Source organism: Brienomyrus brachyistius, chromosome 10 (genome assembly GCF_023856365.1).
Source record: "Brienomyrus brachyistius isolate T26 chromosome 10, BBRACH_0.4, whole genome shotgun sequence".
NCBI classification, from domain to species: Eukaryota; Metazoa; Chordata; class Actinopteri; order Osteoglossiformes; family Mormyridae; genus Brienomyrus; species Brienomyrus brachyistius.
The window spans coordinates 1,567,449-1,585,357 of record NC_064542.1 but is presented as its reverse complement, the minus strand read 5'-3'; the positions used below and the strand labels follow the sequence as shown (position 1 = coordinate 1,585,357).

The 17,909-nt window shown below is 41.9% G+C and overlaps 1 protein-coding gene across 6 annotated transcripts in view; it reads left to right on the top strand.

Annotated features, from left to right (window-relative positions):
* Positions 1–13,506, top strand: part of LOC125750952 (neuronal PAS domain-containing protein 2-like) — a 58,668-nt gene extending 45,162 nt beyond the window's left edge. For 5 of the 6 annotated variants that reach the window (XM_049029332.1, XM_049029333.1, XM_049029331.1 and 2 more), the window contains 14 exons: positions 213–331; positions 473–555; positions 1,468–1,574; positions 1,824–1,971; positions 2,513–2,597; positions 3,662–3,776; positions 4,238–4,341; positions 4,755–4,841; positions 5,824–5,985; positions 6,440–6,631; positions 7,913–8,121; positions 9,567–9,659; positions 10,521–10,728; positions 10,810–13,506. In XM_049029332.1, the coding sequence (XP_048885289.1) occupies positions 213–331; positions 473–555; positions 1,468–1,574; positions 1,824–1,971; positions 2,513–2,597; positions 3,662–3,776; positions 4,238–4,341; positions 4,755–4,841; positions 5,824–5,985; positions 6,440–6,631; positions 7,913–8,121; positions 9,567–9,659; positions 10,521–10,728; positions 10,810–10,974 (1,877 nt within the window). In that variant the 3' untranslated portion in view covers positions 10,975–13,506. The remainder of the gene's footprint in view (positions 1–212; positions 332–472; positions 556–1,467; positions 1,575–1,823; positions 1,972–2,512; positions 2,598–3,661; positions 3,777–4,237; positions 4,342–4,754; positions 4,842–5,823; positions 5,986–6,439; positions 6,632–7,912; positions 8,122–9,566; positions 9,660–10,520; positions 10,729–10,809) is intronic. The other variant, XM_049029335.1, reaches the window with a different exon arrangement.
* Positions 13,507–17,909: the final 4,403 nt, after the last annotated feature.

Here is a 17,909-nt window from a genome sequence, read left to right as displayed (position 1 = left end):
GAACAAAAAACACAAATTAACATTAGCTCATATGGAAATTAAGAGTAACACAATAAAAACAAACTAGGATTCCTTCAGTTCTACAAAAAGTCACTGATATCTCGTTGGATGGTTAGAAGATCGCCGCTTCAGTACCCAAACCTCTCCTCATGTATAGCTGAATCGTCAAAGCCCCAGGAGACTAACTCTCGCCCCATGTGTGTGACACACAGTGCCTACGATGTCCTGCAACGGCTTTGACCTGGTCATGCCAAGGCCGCTGCAGGCTTCCCTGGACGAGCAGATCTGCCTGGTGGCGACGGTGCGACTGGCCATGCCACAGTTCCTAAAGGTGAAGCCCGCTAAACAACATTTGAGAATGTGCTGATTTCACCTTGGAAAAGTTCCACAGATTCACCTGACATGACTTGTGTGACATCTGAGCTTTGTTGCTCTTCGTTTGTGTTTGTTTGCGTTTGCCTGTTTTTCCCAGGATCTATGCACTGTTGAAGATCCATGTGATGAATTCACCTCCAGGCACAGTCTGGAATGGAAGTTCTTGTTTTTGGATCATAGGTAAATCTTTTGTTTCCAAATCGCATACAGAAAGCCGTCTGTTGTAGGGTATATGGTTTGTATTGAAGCGTTATGTATTACATAATGGTGTATGTATGTATTCTTAGGTTTTGTTAAGCATATGTCCTAAAGCATATGTTTCCTTGACCATGTTGTGAAATGTTGTAAGGAACATCTCTATGTTGAAACTGTGGTCTGTTTATGATGTGAGGAAAGTGTGGAAGTGAAACTGGGATGCGCTCTCTAGTCTAGAGAGATCTTTGAGTACAATGAGCCACTTCAAAGTGTCAGAATGACAAAACCGTTGCCAGGGGGCAGTGCGAAGGTTTAGGCTAGTCAGCGAGGTCCTTAACCCCAGCTCTGCCAGAGATGCTGCCTGGTCCTACTCTTTTTCCTCATTTGCACAGTGCTACAGATGAAAGCGTGTAACAGATGAATAAAATGCAATGTAAAAATGGAAATGAGGTTTTCCCAAGTCCCCGGCTTCATTTGAGTGCTGTCTGTGCACTAAAGCATATATCCAGTGACTAATAAACAATACCAGAATGGGTTCTCAGGAAGCCCCCTTGGTGGATTTAACAAAAACATCCAGAGTTAAAAGGCACAAATGTGTCATGCAACATCCTGTGGTCATTTAATCCATTTTCAGCTGTCCGCTGTCACAATGTACTGAAGGAAACAGAATACTGAAGATTTTAATAGATTAAATTTCATTAAGAAAGAGTGTGATTTTGTAATATTTGATGATGAACTTCGACCAGGGCTATTGCTGAAAGTGAATGGTGAGTTGTGTTGTGTTGGCACTGGACATTTGCAATTTCATGTAGACCCAGATCATTTGCACCTTGTTAACATGTATTTTAGTAAGAAACTGTTACCTTGTATGACAGCAGCTTCTTGATTTCCTTTCAGAGCTTCACCTATAATTGGCTACTTGCCTTTTGAGGTTCTCGGAACGTCTGGCTATGATTATTACCATGTTGACGACTTGGAGCTAATAGCAGAATGTCACAAACAATGTAAGTGAGCTTCTCCACTGACTCAAAGACATGCTTTTCCTCTATCCCCACTGGACTTGTTTCCAAAGGACAAAATAAGTCGACTGTAGGTAAAAGCTACCTTTCAGCTACCAAATGTCAATGAGGATGAGTTTTTCAGGATAATTAGCGTTAAATCCCACTCAGAAAAGTCGGCATTTGCTGGTCCGAAGGCGTCCTGAAATGTTTGGTGTTTTAGCTTAACGTCAGACATACCCTTTTCCTCCTCAGTAATGCAGTTCGGAAAGGGGAAGTCCTGCTACTACCGCTTTCTGACTAAAGGACAGCAGTGGATCTGGCTCCAGACACACTACTACATTACCTACCACCAGTGGAATTCCAAACCAGAGTTTATCGTGTGCACCCACACTGTGATCAGGTAAAGTGCCTAACGTCCGTGCTACAGTGCCACCTGGTGTTCACCTCTGGTTTGTGAGCTGAAATGAGCTCAAATAAATCCTTTAAGGAAGTTTGTCTGTACGTTTAAGATTCAGCAAAGGCTGAAAAACATTCAAGGCACAGGAATGCATCTCTAAGTATTGGTAAATGGTAATGAAATGCAATGAAAACTACACTTCTCCCTGACATCTACATTTATATATTTTTTACTTTTATTGATATTAGAGTTTTTTTGTACCACAAGCATTTTAGGTATGTGTCTTTGTTTCATTTTAAACATTCCTTTCCCATGAAATACTTCCCTTAAATTACAGGAAATTTTTATGAATTGTTGTTTTCTGTTTAACATTTAATCTATAACTTCAGTCTGGGAAGAGTCCTGTAACTATTCTTAGGTGAATGTTATTTCAGTTCTGAACTTTGTCCTTTTTCCTGTTTCCTGTTTAATGGTTGGTACCTAAAATAAGGTGGTCTTAGAAAAATATTTAGCCTGATATCTGAAAAATATCCCTTCCTCACAGCTATGCAGAGGTGCGGGCGGAGCGGAGGAGGGAGCTGGGCCTTGAGGAGACCTTGTCTGATGTCGCCTCCTCCTCCTTAATTAAGGTTCCGACTTCCTGTTTTGAAAATTCTAACGTCACTCATCCAGATTATATTCAGTAGACCGATGGTTCTCAAACCTTTTGTTTGAAGACCTTCCTAAAACATGAGGTTATTACTTTTGTGACCCCTTTCAATATAATGAAAATTTGGCAACGGGTCTGTATGCCTTAGTATTGAGAGACTTTATCAATTTACGGTAACCTGACAGAGACCCCTAGCTGTCTATAGGCTAAGTACAACCTTCCTTTGATTTACGTTACTCATTCGCTCCTTAAAAACCACTGTAATTAAAAAAATTGCCATCCATATACTTTACTATACTGACATATTTACCACCACAATCTAAAAATCCTAAAATTCCCAAATAGTACTAGAAAAAAATCTTATGTAACAGACGTGAAATTGCAATAAGAATTTGATTTTTTAAAAAATTCTGTGATGAAACTATTTTTCTCATTTATTGTGGATAACATTTTTTAACACATAATGTTTGGCTGAAACTGTTTCTGTAGAGCAAAGGCATTCAAACTGTGGGGTGTGCCCCCCCAGGAATTGTATGGGGGGGGCACAGGTGAGAGAGAAAAACAGAACTAAATAATGTGAACACATTATATACACATTGTACGACACTAACACATTAAAATAATTAGAGTGTGAAAAACAGACACTACACTAGCAATGCAACAAAAGTTTACAGTGGAAAAGTTCAAATGTTATGTTAAAATGCTTACATACATTGAGAAACCATGGAGGAATTTATAACTGCTAGTAGCGTTAAAATAAAATTTTATTGTCACTCACTCGGGTTATATTCAGTATTTTAAGATTTCTTAAGAGTGAGATATTAAGACCCCTGATGGCTGACTAAGCAACGTCTCTAACCAGTAGAAACCGAAAATAACACACGCATACTTGTGTGTGTTATGTGTACTGTATGTGTTTGATGAAGGGGGGTCAGGACAAATATGGACCAATAGAGGGCTCTGTAAAAAACATTGAATACCACTGCTGTAGAGAGTACATTTTTTGACCAAATTATGATTCTCCTTGATATTTGCCTTGAGCAGAGTCATGATGTTTACCTGGATGTCAGCCAGGAAGCGCCCAGAGTGAGCAGGACCCGGTCGGTGTCCTCACATAGCTCCCGCAAGTCCTCCCACACTGCCATGTCGGACTCTGCGTGTAAGTGCACCCGGCCTCTCAAACAGGTCTGGGTAGACCTTTCCGAAAGCCTGCTAGCCATTGCACTAGCTATGTGCCAATCACTAGTATTCTGATAAATGTCTTTTCCAAGATTTCGACGTTCAGTATTCTGTGAGCCTTATTTTCATTTAAGACTAACCCCAAGCCGGGCGGCAAACGGAACAAAAGAACCATTTGGCCCAGGGATGGGTGGAAGGAATTAGGGTTTAATATGAAGGGGAAAGAAAAAATTTGCTTACGCGCCACGGGAGAACACAAGAAGACAAAAAGTGCTACAAGGGGGTGGAGCTGGACATCGGGGTCTGGGTGGGATTTTGCACACAATCAGTGAAATGGTATAAGATTTCTTAAGAGTGAGATTTTGAGACCCCTTTCTATACAGAAGTATAGAAGCTGTCTTGCTACTCTCACAGGTCTCCGTTGTCATTCCTCTCCCGCAGCAAACTCCTCAGTGAGGTTCACAGAACCCAGCACGCCTACACGCCAGTCCATGTGCACTGTGCCCGAGAAGGCATCCTCTCGGATCCAGCCCAACAGCTCAAAGGTCCTGCAGGCCTGCATGCAAACATGCCATCCATGTATTATCATTGTTATTATTGCCATAATTATATTTATTATATGTATTGATTATTATCGTCATTGCTGCCTTGAACGTTGTTTTTTTTTTTTTTTTTTTTTTTTACGTCTTTATCGGTAGTGTGTTACATTGTAGCCTGTTTACACCCTTGGATATTTTACCGCTCATTAGTACAGCAGCTCGGCTTTCCACTAGCATGAACCGGCAGCCGTCACACTCTCCGTATCTCTTTCCTCGATCGCCAGACGACCCACTGCCCCATTTAACAGCTTGCCAGTCATTTCCCCGCTTGCAGTAGACGATATTTGTGGCCAGTTATCGGTCGGGGATATTCCCGGTTGACCTTTTGCGTGTTTCTGTCTCCCGTCTCTTTCTTATAGACTTTAGTTCAGAGCCAAAACTCTTCCAATGTCTTTCCCCAGCCGAGCGTCTCTCATTCTGCTACCGGCAACCAGCCGCCTGTCATGGTTGGTTATTTTCATTAATCAGATCCATTAAGCTCATACTGTATAACCAAATTAGCCGTAGGTGTTCGGAAATTGTTTCAGTGTGCCTCAGGGATAAAACAAGTTTTGAAAATGAAAGCAAATACATATTTGAGTATATGGCGCAGGGTATCTTGGGGTAAGTGCTGTTATTTTGAAGTTATTTTGGAACAAGTAGGTTGAGTATGAGAGTCTTACATTTGGACATAAATGAATATAATTAGGTGGTAGTGGCTAAATTGTATTCAATAATTTGGGAAATATGAATAAAAATTGTTGTTTCAGTCCTAGATTTCAGTTAGAGATTTTTTTAAATGTATTTTTCTAGTCAAGGAAAATATTGCTTTTCATCCAGAGAGCACCTGCTAATTAGCTACAGAGGATTACAACCAAAATGCTTAATCTGTACTGTGCAAATGAGATTAAATAAATGTAGCAGGCACAAAGGAAATGTAACATAAATGAATTTCTATCACAGATAGTACCATATTAGGCTCTATGAAATACATGTACGTATTCTCTAGAGAAATGCGGTTCTTGAAGGTGTTCATCTTGTGCTTTCCACTGGTTTCCATCATTAGACAAAACTTATTTACTGTCATTTTTAATGGCAATGACAAAGTTGGTATCCTGTCAGGATGTACATATATTATTATTTATATCATTTTGTTTTCATTTTGGCTAGAAAAATTAATTTTAAAAAGATCCTTTTTGAAAATTAATTAAGCCACACGTCTAGTATTAAACTGATACACAAATGGTATGTATTTTAAAAGCATGTTTCACTTCGTCCAGTTTATTGCGCAGTACAAGATGAAATGTAGAACAGAAGATGGAGAACAGTGCCCAGGTTTCCTGATCCGTGATAATAATAATAGTCTGGACGTGCCCAAAGTATCACGTAGAAGTGGCTAGTCAGCGGCATGTGGTCTTATCAGGACTTCCCATGCGTCTCTGGTTACAGACCATGTACCAGTTCCAGCCGCCGCAGCTGGGCGTCATGCATCAGCTGAAGGAGCAGCTGGAGGAGCGCACGCGCATCTTGCAGGCCGACATCAAGACACAGCAACAGGAGCTGCATGACATCAAAGAGCAGCTCCAGCGAGTCAGCAGCTCCAACCTTGAGGTAGGACAGTCACTATAACAACCACATGGCTCTCATCTTCATTGCCTCGTCCATGTATGGTTTCATAATCTAGGAGAAGCAGATCGCTTACACGTGAAAGATGGAATGGTGCTGTGGCCAGTCAGGATCGTGGACATTTCATTGACTTCGTGGTGACTTGCTTTTCTGTGGAACATAATTCGGGATATCAGTCAGAGCAGCTTTAGGATTCGGTTAGAATTTCTTTCAGTTGGTTGATCGTTTTTCTAGAAAAAAAGGCAGCAAATTAGAGCCAAGCTTTCAGCTTGAGCTGCAATTCCATCAGCTTGCTGAATCCCTCGCTGGTCCCAGGATCGAGGCTAAACATTCGCAGCTTTCGCTTGACCTTTTTCCTCCCACCGACCTCCTGAGAGGCTGAGCTTCCTTCGCCTCGTAAAAGGTGACCTGACAGAGCTCTGGCTCTCCCTGTCCCCAGATCCTCCAGCAGCACCCCGGCCCCGTGGTTTTCGGCCATCTGCCGCAGGGTCCGGGCAGGCCGGCCAAGCTGTCCCAGGAGGCTGTCGGCAGTCAGCCTTCCAGTCAGGCCAAGCAGCCTCCTGTAGGTCAGGATTACCTTCGGAGCTGCCGTGATTCATCGGCACACTCGCTCAGCTCTCCCTCCACTCAGGTAGGCATCCTGCCAGATAGCTGTGTTCGTATTGGCGTATAGCATCTTACTAACACCTTACACAGTCAAAACAAGAATGCAAAGGAAAAAAGTACAAAGCAAGATATAAACATGCAGGAGTTTAGAAAACTTGGAAAAAATTATGATGTAAATCTGAGAGCAGGAGTGGAGTTCAAGTCCAGACCAAATTTTTGTTCCAGCCGACCAGTTACGTACTCTGTGGACTGTGACTCTTTATACTGGCCTGGACTCTTGCTCTCTGGGCCTGAATTACCCACCTCTGTCTGCTATTTCATTAGCATAACAATGAAAACTAAGACCATGACAGTGAATGATTTAACCTTGGGGGAGCATATAAATTATAAATAAGAGAGGGCCTGAAACACCCCTAGGGGACACCTAGGGTGAGGGAAAACAACAGCAGATTGGTGCTGCTCCAGAGGTAAATGATTGTCTGCCAGTGTAGTGAGAGGTACATGGCTGAAAGGTGGGTGAGATGAATGGGGGAATTGAATACAGAGCTAGGATCAAGGAGGAGAAGGATGTTAAGGACCTGAGAATTATCAGCAAGAAGAAGGTCATTAACAACCCCCAGGAGAACTGTCTCAGTGCAGTGAAGAGAGCAAAATCCAGGATTCTGCAAGCTACATAGGCCTGAAGTAGAGAGCAAAAACATTTAAATACGATTAGAAATGGGTTTGTTAAGAGTACCGCCGATTAGCATCTAAACCAGGTTTCTCGAGATCAGGCTGGAGTATAAAAATGTTTCAAATCAATAGAACGATGTCAGATACAAGATAATCAGGACAGTGCGTAGTTCAATGGATTAGGAGGTTCTGTTAATGATCTGAGGATCGCGTGTTCAAATCACTCTGTCGCTGGAATGATTTTGCCCATGGGCCCGGCAATTACTCTAGGGACTGAAGGAAGGTGTGACAGGGGCCACAGTGTGAGATGAGTTAGATCTCATTATTAACTTTGTGGGAGAGCAATAGCCAGCAGAAGTAAATAATGAAGCAGAGGGGAAAGTGGAGACAGACGCAGTAGTTTTCTAAGTGTCTTAGGTGTAGCAGTCTAGCATTAAAGAACCCAAAACAAACAGAGCGGACAGCATGCTCCCACGAGATCAGGACGTTGGTAACAGAGAGCGAGTGTGTTATCTAGCGGGGGGGGGTCACTGATTCTATTTCAGAGAAGAAAGAAGGTGTAAACATACATTACATTGTTGGAATTGTTGGCTTGGGGAGGCTCAGAAGCTTGTCCCTTGTGTCTCGCCCACAGGTGCAGCATCAGCGGCCGATGTGTGTCGCTCAGGGTCCGGCCCCCTGCCTGCCGGCCCACACGCACGGCAGCGTGACCGTACCCCTCTACAGCAACCCAGCGGGGTTCCCCCAGGCAGCAACGCGGCCCTTACAGCTGCCCCTGTCCCTGGCGTCCGACGCCAGCCAAAGACTCCCAGACACGGACTTCAGTCAAAACGGACAGCTGCGGTAGGAATCTCCTGCACTCTGATTGGATGGTGTGTCCTTCAGTGGTTTAGGCCACTGCGTCTGTGATTGGATGGTGTGTCCTTCAGTGGTTTAGGCCACTGCGTCTGTGATTGGATGGTGTGTCCTTCAGTGGTTTAGGCCTCTGTGTCTGTGATTGGATGGTGTGTCCTTCAGTGGTTTAGGCCTCTGCGTCTGTGATTGGATGGTGTGTCCTTCAGTGGTTTAGACCTCTGCGTCTGTGATTGGAAGGTCATCCGTATAAATGCCCCCCCCCTGCCTTCGGACACCAAGCCTCACTCTCAACTGTTATATATGGGGTGGTGCAGATTTAGATACAGTTTTTATTTTACTAAGTAAAGGTGCTATTTTAACAAGTTTTTATTTTACAAAGTTATTTTTAAAAGTAGGTATACAGTTGACAACACCTTTCCACAGCGTTGGATCGGGCAACGAGGCAGCATTGACTAGGCAGCACTTTCACCCAACCTGACACCCATGGACTCGTTTTGGGGGGTGTAGTGAAAGAGAAGGTTTATGAGAGGAAGCCCCATACAGTGGATGAATTGATGGAGTTCATCTCGCAAGTGTCTGTGGACATTGATGCTACAGTATCTGGGATTTGCACGTTAAACCATGTGCTAAAATAAAAACGGTACCTCTGCTTTTGGCTTGCGTGCGTGCGTGTGTGTGTGTGTGTGTGTGTGTGTGTGTGTGTGTGTGTGTGTGTGTGTGTGTGTGTGTGTGTGTGTGTGTGTGTGTGTGTGTGTGTGTGTGTGTGTGTGTGTGTGTGTGTGTGTGTGTGGTGTAGGTATACCTTACTTTGTGGGGACCAAATGTCCCCAAAAATGATGAATACTCATTTTTTTTTACCTCATGGGGATCAGTTTCCTGGTCCCCATAAAGGAAAACTGTATTTTATAAAAATCGGTGACTGCAATGAAAACTAAAAATGCAACAACTCATATTTTGCTTGGTTATTTATGGTTATGGTTAGGGCAGGGTGGGGGTTAAGGTCGTCATAGTTAGCATTGGCGTTTTTCCCATAGAAATGAATGAGCGGTCCCCAAAAAGATATGTTTACACGACTCTGTGTGTGTGTGTGTGTGTGTGTGTGTGTGTGTGTGTCGAAGGAGTGCATGATGGGATAAGTGAAAAGAAGCATTCCAGTGTATTTTTACAAATTACAAATAAAACATCATTTCATTGATGGGTTGTAGTATAATAAAGCTTCTCCATCTTCCGAGCTGAAGGCCATTATTTTTCCTGTAAAGGAGATACATTGCGAAACAGGCATGTCTATGCGGAACAGACATCTCCTGGTTGGTCAGCATGTCTATGCGCTGAGGGGAGGGCCCTCAGGAGTCCTCTGCAGCATCGTAGGGCCCAGTTCTGTAGTCTGTTGCCTTGTCAGGCGTGTATTTGACAGATCTCGGTCCTCTTTGCAGGATGCTACTCAACCAGCCAATACAGCCCCTAATGCCAGACAGTGCCGGGACGTCTCAGGTCTCGCAGTGCAGCACAGCGATGCAGCAAACCAAGTAAGGCTGCAAAAACTGCGGCAAACCACTGAAATGCACCAAAACGAAATCAGTGTCCCGGCCCTCAGTATGTATGTCTCCGCTGATCCATGGTAGCATAAAATTTTTAAGTTTCTACCTGCTATACATTTTGGGCTAGTAACTATTAACAAAATAATGAGTAAAACACTTTTAAACTAAAAAGCCTGGATGGGTTTACAGCAGCAGTCCCACGAATCTTGACAATCTGAGTCCTGTAGCGGATGTGGTAACGAGTATCTTCGAGCTCCTTCCTCCTGCTTTCCCTCTCCTCTCTTCCACAGTCAGCCTGTCCTTTTGCACTTGAGGCATACGATAGCCTTTGCGGACCTTGGTATCGACCCTGGCTCTGAGCTGATCAGCCCTCCAGGCTGATGCAGCCTCATGCAGTAAAGGGGTAGAAAATTAAATCAGGAAGTCTTTGATGGAAAATGTACCAGTCGTGTGTCAGTGATCCAGAATGAATTGTAATTATACACTATAACGGATTTATACATTTATTTATGTATTTAGATGTTTAGTAGTGTAATGGCAAAAAAATTACTTGATCATAAGAACATAAGACATTTACAAACGAGAGGAAGCCTTTCAGTCCATCAAGCTCGTTTTGGGAGAACTTAACTAATAGCTCAGAGTTGTTAAAATCTTATGTAGCTCTGATTTAAAGGAACCCAGGGTTTTAACCTGCACAACACTAACAGGAAGTCTATTCCATACAGTTGATGTTTACAATACAGTAGTTCCCCCCCCCTCCTTCAAAAGAAGTTGGTTTGCCCCATACAAAACGATAAGCCTGTAATTCTAACCACTGCACATGCCGTTCCCCCCCCCTCCCCCCGACAGATACACAATGGAGCAGCACATCATGCCATCGCCGCTGCCCATGCAGCAGATGAACTGCAGCGCCGTCATCGTGCCCTCCCCCGTCTTCACGTCGCCCATCGTCCTGCCCCACAACAGCTTCATGTCGCCCCTGGCTCAGCCCGTCTACCCCCAGCAGCCCGCTCCTTCCCAGCCCTCTCTCCAGCAGCACCAGCATCAGTTCTTTCAGGTAACCGGCTCTCCTTCGCCCAGCCTCCGCCAGAAATCTCTGCTCCGCCCAGACGTGACGGCTTTTGCTTCCTCCCCGCAGCAGGTGCAGGCCCCGGGACTCTTAAGCTGTACGCAGACGCCGGCCCTCTTCCACACAGCCCACGTGGCTCAGACGGGCACCATGGGATACATACAGGAACAGCAGCAGCAGCACTGCCATTCGCAGCCCCATAGCGGCAACCTCTCAGACATGCTGAACATGTAGCCCCATTGGCAGCTAACGTGGCACAGCAGGATGGCCATTAAACAGCAGAATTCAGCAGGGAACCCCAACGACAAGCTGCTGGCACTAAGACAGTTTGGGGGCACCTCGTTAGAACCATGTAAAACCTGTCTGGAGTGGCCTTACTTTGGATAAGGTACTGCCTTATTTAAATTAACAACTGTATTTTTTCTACTCCACACGTTTCAACTGCTTACAGACGTTTCCGGAATGGGATCGTGACCTCTAATGACCCTACAGTCCCGTCCGATGGCAAGTATGGAAATGCCACAGCATTGTGTAACTAAGCACTTATGGAACGCCCATTGCAAAAAGTTAAAATGGCAAATCAACGTGCAGGCAACCACTGGGCAATGGGAGCCGCTCATATTGAATTATGTATTTGGCATAAGTGGCTGCTAAGCTGTGATTTTATGACAGAATACTCCTTAGACAGACAGTGGAACAGAACGTCGCTGTCGCTGTGGTGTCCCTTGCGCAAAGTCACAGAAGTATCATTAACATCTGTCTGATTAAGCTGAAATCTTGATACTCGCAGTTACAGATGATCAAATTTCTGTTTACAGTGTTACGTGACCATTATATAGAGCACTACAACAAAATCATTCTAGTATAAGGCATGAAGCGTCTGACTATTTTGGCTCTAGACCCCTGAGAATCAGTTCAGAACAAAGTACAAGTGTGTAAAAATGTATTTCTATACTCAATGTATTACTCACTGAGTTTTGATTTCGTAAGTCACCTGGACTTGTGTTTTTATATGTTTTTTTTTTTTTTTTTTTTTTTTAAATAAGTACATGTAGACAACATTTCTTTTACAAACTGAGATATATTTGTAGTATTACAAATTAGAAAACCCAGCAGTAATGTCTGGAAAGATGGAGTCGTCTTGGAGGTTGTGCTCGGGCTTCTCCTCCGGGCATAAAATTACCAGCATCATTGCTGTATTTGTAAACTAAGTACCGCTCCTTAGGTTAAATCGTTAGCTAAATTAAGGCCTCAAAAACCTCCAGATGTCCATCCTTCAATTCCCTTCTGCCTTGAGGTTCCATACCTGGCAGAGTGGAGTTTGCAGTGGGCGGTCAGCAGGACTCGGTCCATGCTGGGAATTGGCAGGTGGGCCCGGTCCATGGGGGGAATTGGCAGGTGGGCCCGGTCTGTGGGGGGAGTTGGCAGGTGGGCCCGGTCCATTAAATCTCAAACTTGTTGGAGTCGATCCTTAAACGTACATTTCTGTTATCCTTGATAACATCCTCTTCTCAGGTAATTTATGAAATCTAAATTCTCTGTTTTAAAATGCATTTTTAATCCCAGCTCGCTGGTTACACCCATATTTATGTTTTCCGTGTTAATGTATTAAGTAATTTTAGGTCACTGCTAGCTGACTAGCGAGTGGTATAAAGCGTATATGTAAAGTACTGTATTCAAACATGCTGTGTCCCCTCAATTCATTCGTTGATACTGTAGAGCTCACAGCACTTTCCATGTCTCATGTTGCACAGCTGGTTTAGATATAATTATGACACCGTTCATATTTACAGGAACTTGAAATAATCCCAAGAATCTGTCCATTCATTGTTTCTATATTGTTGTCCAGTTAAGAACCATAATACCAAACACATACAATTTTACATTATATTATATTATATTATATTATATTATATTATATTATATTATTTCTGTCCGACAGAAAAACAAAATCTTCTCAGAAAATGCTTTGCGAAATAAATCTAAATAAATTGTAACAACGTAATGAGACTCCCTTAGCTGCACAAATAGAAACCCTTACACAGACGTCAGCGTAAAGTTAATGTTTTAAATGGACTTGAGTGGATTATCAGTGAAATAAATGCCAGTATCGAGAAAACACAAACTAATCTCGCTTTGTTTTCAAAATTAACAATGATGCTAGTTAGCTAGCTATGTAGCTACCAGTATTAAATTAAAATTGTAAAATAATCCGTATTAATGGCAATTGTGAAATGTTCACAAGTACAAGTAAATACTAGTTAAACAGGTGAGTAAATAAAACATCTCTTGGTCAATTAAATGTTGAAAGCTATCAGTAGACTGAGGAGATTCGGCCTTATTCCATCTATAGCAAAAAATAACAATCGTCAAAAAGTGGACATGTACGGTTTGCGTCGGACAGCAATGATATTATGTTATATAAGATATGATGTATAACATATACAAGGGTCTTGATAAGTAATGGCATTTTGAAATTCTCAACGGTAACCCTAGACCATCCCAGGGTAACTGCAATCTGTCACATTCCCCAGTTGCCCAAAACGCCCACATGGCACGTTTTAGGCGAGTGACTTGTGACATCGCTGCAGTTTCCCGGTGACTCATGTGCTATTCGCCACCTGTTCCTCCTGCCATATAAATACATGTATATTTCATCCATATCCTTTATAATGGTACCCAGTGTTTACCATTTAGAAATTGCAAAGCACATCTATTTATTTACATTTTTTTTGTTTTTTTTTACTTATTTTCTGTGTGTCGTATTTTTGCACCACTTTAGGGGGTTGGGTGGGCTGGGGGGGGTGATCTTATCAGGGATATATACACGCATACACATATTGTCAGGAATATCCATTCACCTTCTGTCTGTTTATCCTGGAGTCTGTCCCTGGCAGCATAGGCCATACAACCGTGTAAACCCTGGATGGGATTCCAGTCCACAACGGGGAACGTACCCATGCGCACCGCAGGCTATTCAGATACACCAGTTTAACTAGCTGCATTTGGACTGCTGGAGGAAGCCTACGTGGTTCTGGGGTGAACCCCATAGACTCTAGTTAACAGGGATTTGAAACCCCGAACCCAGAGGTGCAAGACAACAGTGATAGCTACCGTGCCCCATGTTGCTAAGAATGTTATTCATTAGTTGCTATTAATGTTATTAGTTTCCTTTGTATCACAGTAAAAATGATGTCACATGTATCTGCTCTATCCATAAACAGTGGCTAACCTTACTTTCATATCTAAGACGAGAGATCAGTATAGCCTAGATGGGATTATAATATTAAAAAATAAAGAAAACAAACACTTTACAGATTGAAAAAGAAGATAACTATGAAAAATATGTTATCAAGCAAGCCAACCAATCTACTTCATATAGCGCAATTGTTTGCCACCTAAAATATTGATGTAGAAAAAGGTGCAATCGCATGTATTTCTGGGTGTCACTGTTTGCCTTCACAGTCAGTGCAGGTTCTGCTCTTGGATAATTGCTCTTGGATAATTTGTAGTAATCTCCTGAGGTTTTGTTGCTGTTTCTGTCAGAGTTCCTCTCCTTCTGGGACCCTGTTGGCTGTGGCTCCAGGTTGTTGTTATACTGCGTAGGCCAAGTAGCCAGTTGTTCAAAATGACCAGAATTATCTTGTGATGTGCCATTGAAGTATATTGTGAATAGTACAGTGATCCTGTAAATGTTCTAGAGAGAATGTTTATCACACACTGATAAAATCTCATCCACAAATCATTTTGGCAAGTTGTTCCTTGGTGATTACATGGTGTCCCACAAATCAGTGCTGCTCAGCTTAATCCTTGAACAGATGGGAAATAAATTGCAGTGCCAGATCTAATTAAAAAGCATGGATTTCTAAAGATTTCAAAATTTAAAGCTCCTTTGTTTTACGGGAATAAAGGTAGGTTATCCGCTTGCTATCTGCCCCAAACCCACTACAGAAATTAGTATGACCAAGTTTCATTTTTTTCATTGTTGTTTTTCCAGAATGTATTCATGCAAATGAATGGATATTTAACAGTCTTTAATATGTTTATTTAAAATGACAATTAAATATTTTATACAGAAAAGCATGAAGCTTTTATTCAGTCACGTACAAAAGTCACTCTCTTCTACCGTAAGTTTAATTGTTGATAGTGTTTGTGTAGTAATGCCTTCTGTACGTGTGTAATGGGACAGAGAGTAAGTTAATTACATGACATACCATGGAATGTGAGCATAGCAGTTCATCCATCCATCCATCCATCTTCAATACACTCATCCAGTGTATCCTGCTGTCTACGTAGTACTGCACGGTAAAATAAACCTTCTTGGAACTTCAACCAATTTCCCCAATGGTAAAATAATGCAACTAACATAGTTTGTAATTACTTATTAAGTCCAATTGCTTGTCAGTATCTACAGAAGTTACCAGTTCTCACTGTAAGTTTTCCTTACAAAATTCCCATTTTCCTAATATGCATTTTGCATTCGTTTATGATTTGTGATGCTTTCTGTGTGTTTTACAGTATTTCCCTCCCCTTGAATTTGCTTTCGAGGGTCTTTATTATCCAGTTTTTCCCTATATGGTCTTACAGTAAACTGTTCTGAATATGTGATTAGACATGTCATACAGCCAAATCCAAATGTGGATGGAGGCACATTTGACCCGAAATATTAGTTTTGACTATATTCACCATTCCTGCCCATAGAATATTTGTGATGGGTGCTTTTTATTGGAAAACTCTGTGCTAAATGGGAACCACACTTAGGGAATACTTGATCAGCCCTTGAGGATTTAGTCATCTTAAAGGCCATCGCTTTTGAACTATCAGTGGTTACCTGATTTTCCCCAACCTCCATTCTGTCCTATGGGATTGTCATTATGGAGGAGAAATTTTAGCGACACATACTATCGCAAAGTATGATTATATTAAATTGTGTGGTACAGAACAACAGTTTCTGCATAACTGTTGCAAAACAAATTTGAAAGTAAATTGTAGATATTGTTTTATATAATGTAAAAATATATATATTTAGAAGTGATTTATCTTATATGATGTCATATAAAATGAAATGCATTTGTAAATGTTCTATGATTTAAAGTAAAATGTATTTTGTAACAAAATGATTGAAGTGTCTTATTGGGGGAGCTGCAGGTTTTGTTGCTGTCGCACAGTTTTAATGAACGGTGATGTTTGGCTTTTTTTTCACTGTACAGGTACTGTCAGAATAAGCTTTAACATATTGTTTTAAAATATGCTGATAAAATAAAGAGTTTACGTTCTGAAGCTGTTTGGATATTACTTTTGTGACAGTAATATTTTAATTGTTTAAATATTTTAATATTTTTAATAAATATTTTATTTAAAAGAAGTGGTGCTACTTATTTCTTCATAAAGTCACGTGTTTAAATTCAGGAATCGGGAGCCCTTCATCCTTTGTCCGTAACCAATTGACCATGAATAGGAGAAGCGATTTGGAGACCCCAGTTCACCTCATTGTGTTTTTGGACTGTGATGACACACACAGCTGTGAACCACGGTCCCTGGGATGTGAGGCACCAGCGCTCACCAATGTGCCGCTTCTCTCGGGAGCCATATGTAATATTTTTCCATGGGATAGTCAGTTGAGCAGAGTATCCTCATTGGAAATAGATTTATTAAAATGTGATTTCCACCATTACACCACATGACCACTCAAATAGTTTGAGTGGAGATGGAGATGGTCAGGCTGTTGCACTTTACTCGAATATCCCCTGCCTGTGTTCCTTACATAAACCGAGCTCCAGATCGGCTCTGCGTTCAGCGGTCTGGTGTTGATGTCCAGCTCGGTAAAATCTTCTTCACATTGTGTTTATTGGTTTGCTTGCTGATGACCCATTGCTGAGTAATGAGAGCCTGCCGTCATTCCTCTGATTCACCCTCAGTCCAAATACATACACACACACACACACGTTGATACTCATATCTATGTTGGGACTGTCCATTAGTTTCTATAGGAAAATCCCTGATTCCAACAATGCCAACCTTGCCTCCAACCCAGCCCAAACCTTAACCATATGTAACCAAACAAAATACAAGACTGACATTTTTAGTTTTTTGATTGCATGCAGTCACAGATTTTTATAAAACTAACTTTGTCCTAGTGAGGACTAAAAAAATGTTGCCCAAGGTGTCAAAAGAACAGGTTTTTATCGCATTATGGGGACATTTGGCAATACGTAACCCATACACACACAGATACACGGAAAACACCCATGTTCTTATCGCTACTGAAAAACCTAGTACTGTGTTATCCACTTTATGTTTAAATTTGGCTCCCGTACAAGAGAGGGTGTGAAATACGGTAAGCAGAGCCAGCTTACGGTAAGAGCCAGCAGAGGGCAGCATACTGTTATATATTTTCTATATTTTTCTCATTCTGATGATATTCATGTAACAGAGGAAAGGACAAATCTTGCGCTTTCTTTGTAAAACGGCGGATACGATTTGTTCGTAACTTCTAATATCTGATGGATTTTAGCGTGTTTAGCTTGAGTTATGCACTATTGGCCAAAAATCTTACAGTACGACGGCAATTTTCTTCTTGGTGGATTGCGTTGAAGAAGACTGAACCGAGTACAGTTTTATAATTTCCAATTTAGCGTTTCCAGTTAATCAGATATTAGTGCTAATCGTCTGCATATAATTGCCAGCCACCTCTTCGAAGTACCGATGTCAGCACCCAGTTTTTCTTTCCACAAATCAAGCGGGCTTGTTGTATAACGGTGCCAGCCTCACCCCTTTCACCGGCTGGTAACATGATACCGTGGCTCTGAGTAACAGGAATCGCCCAAACACACACTGACAGAGGAGATAAAGACGCCACTGCAGCCGGAATTGCCTACTGTCCCTTTGCTGCTAGCTAAAGCGGTGAAAACAGGATATCCACGAGTGCTGCTAGAACACTGGCCACATCCCACGTCCACATCTGCTCCTGTTTGATTAAAAAAAAAAAGTCTCAGCTAATGGTAAAAAATAATAAACCTGTGCGATTGGCAAATGTTAGCCCCATTGCACGCTTTTTTAAATACCACAAGTTGTAGCGATAGATTTAAAATAGTATGTCAGTATTTTAAAATTATTTTTGTATTATTCTATGGAAAAATGAAGCATTTTAAATGTTCAATTTAATTTCT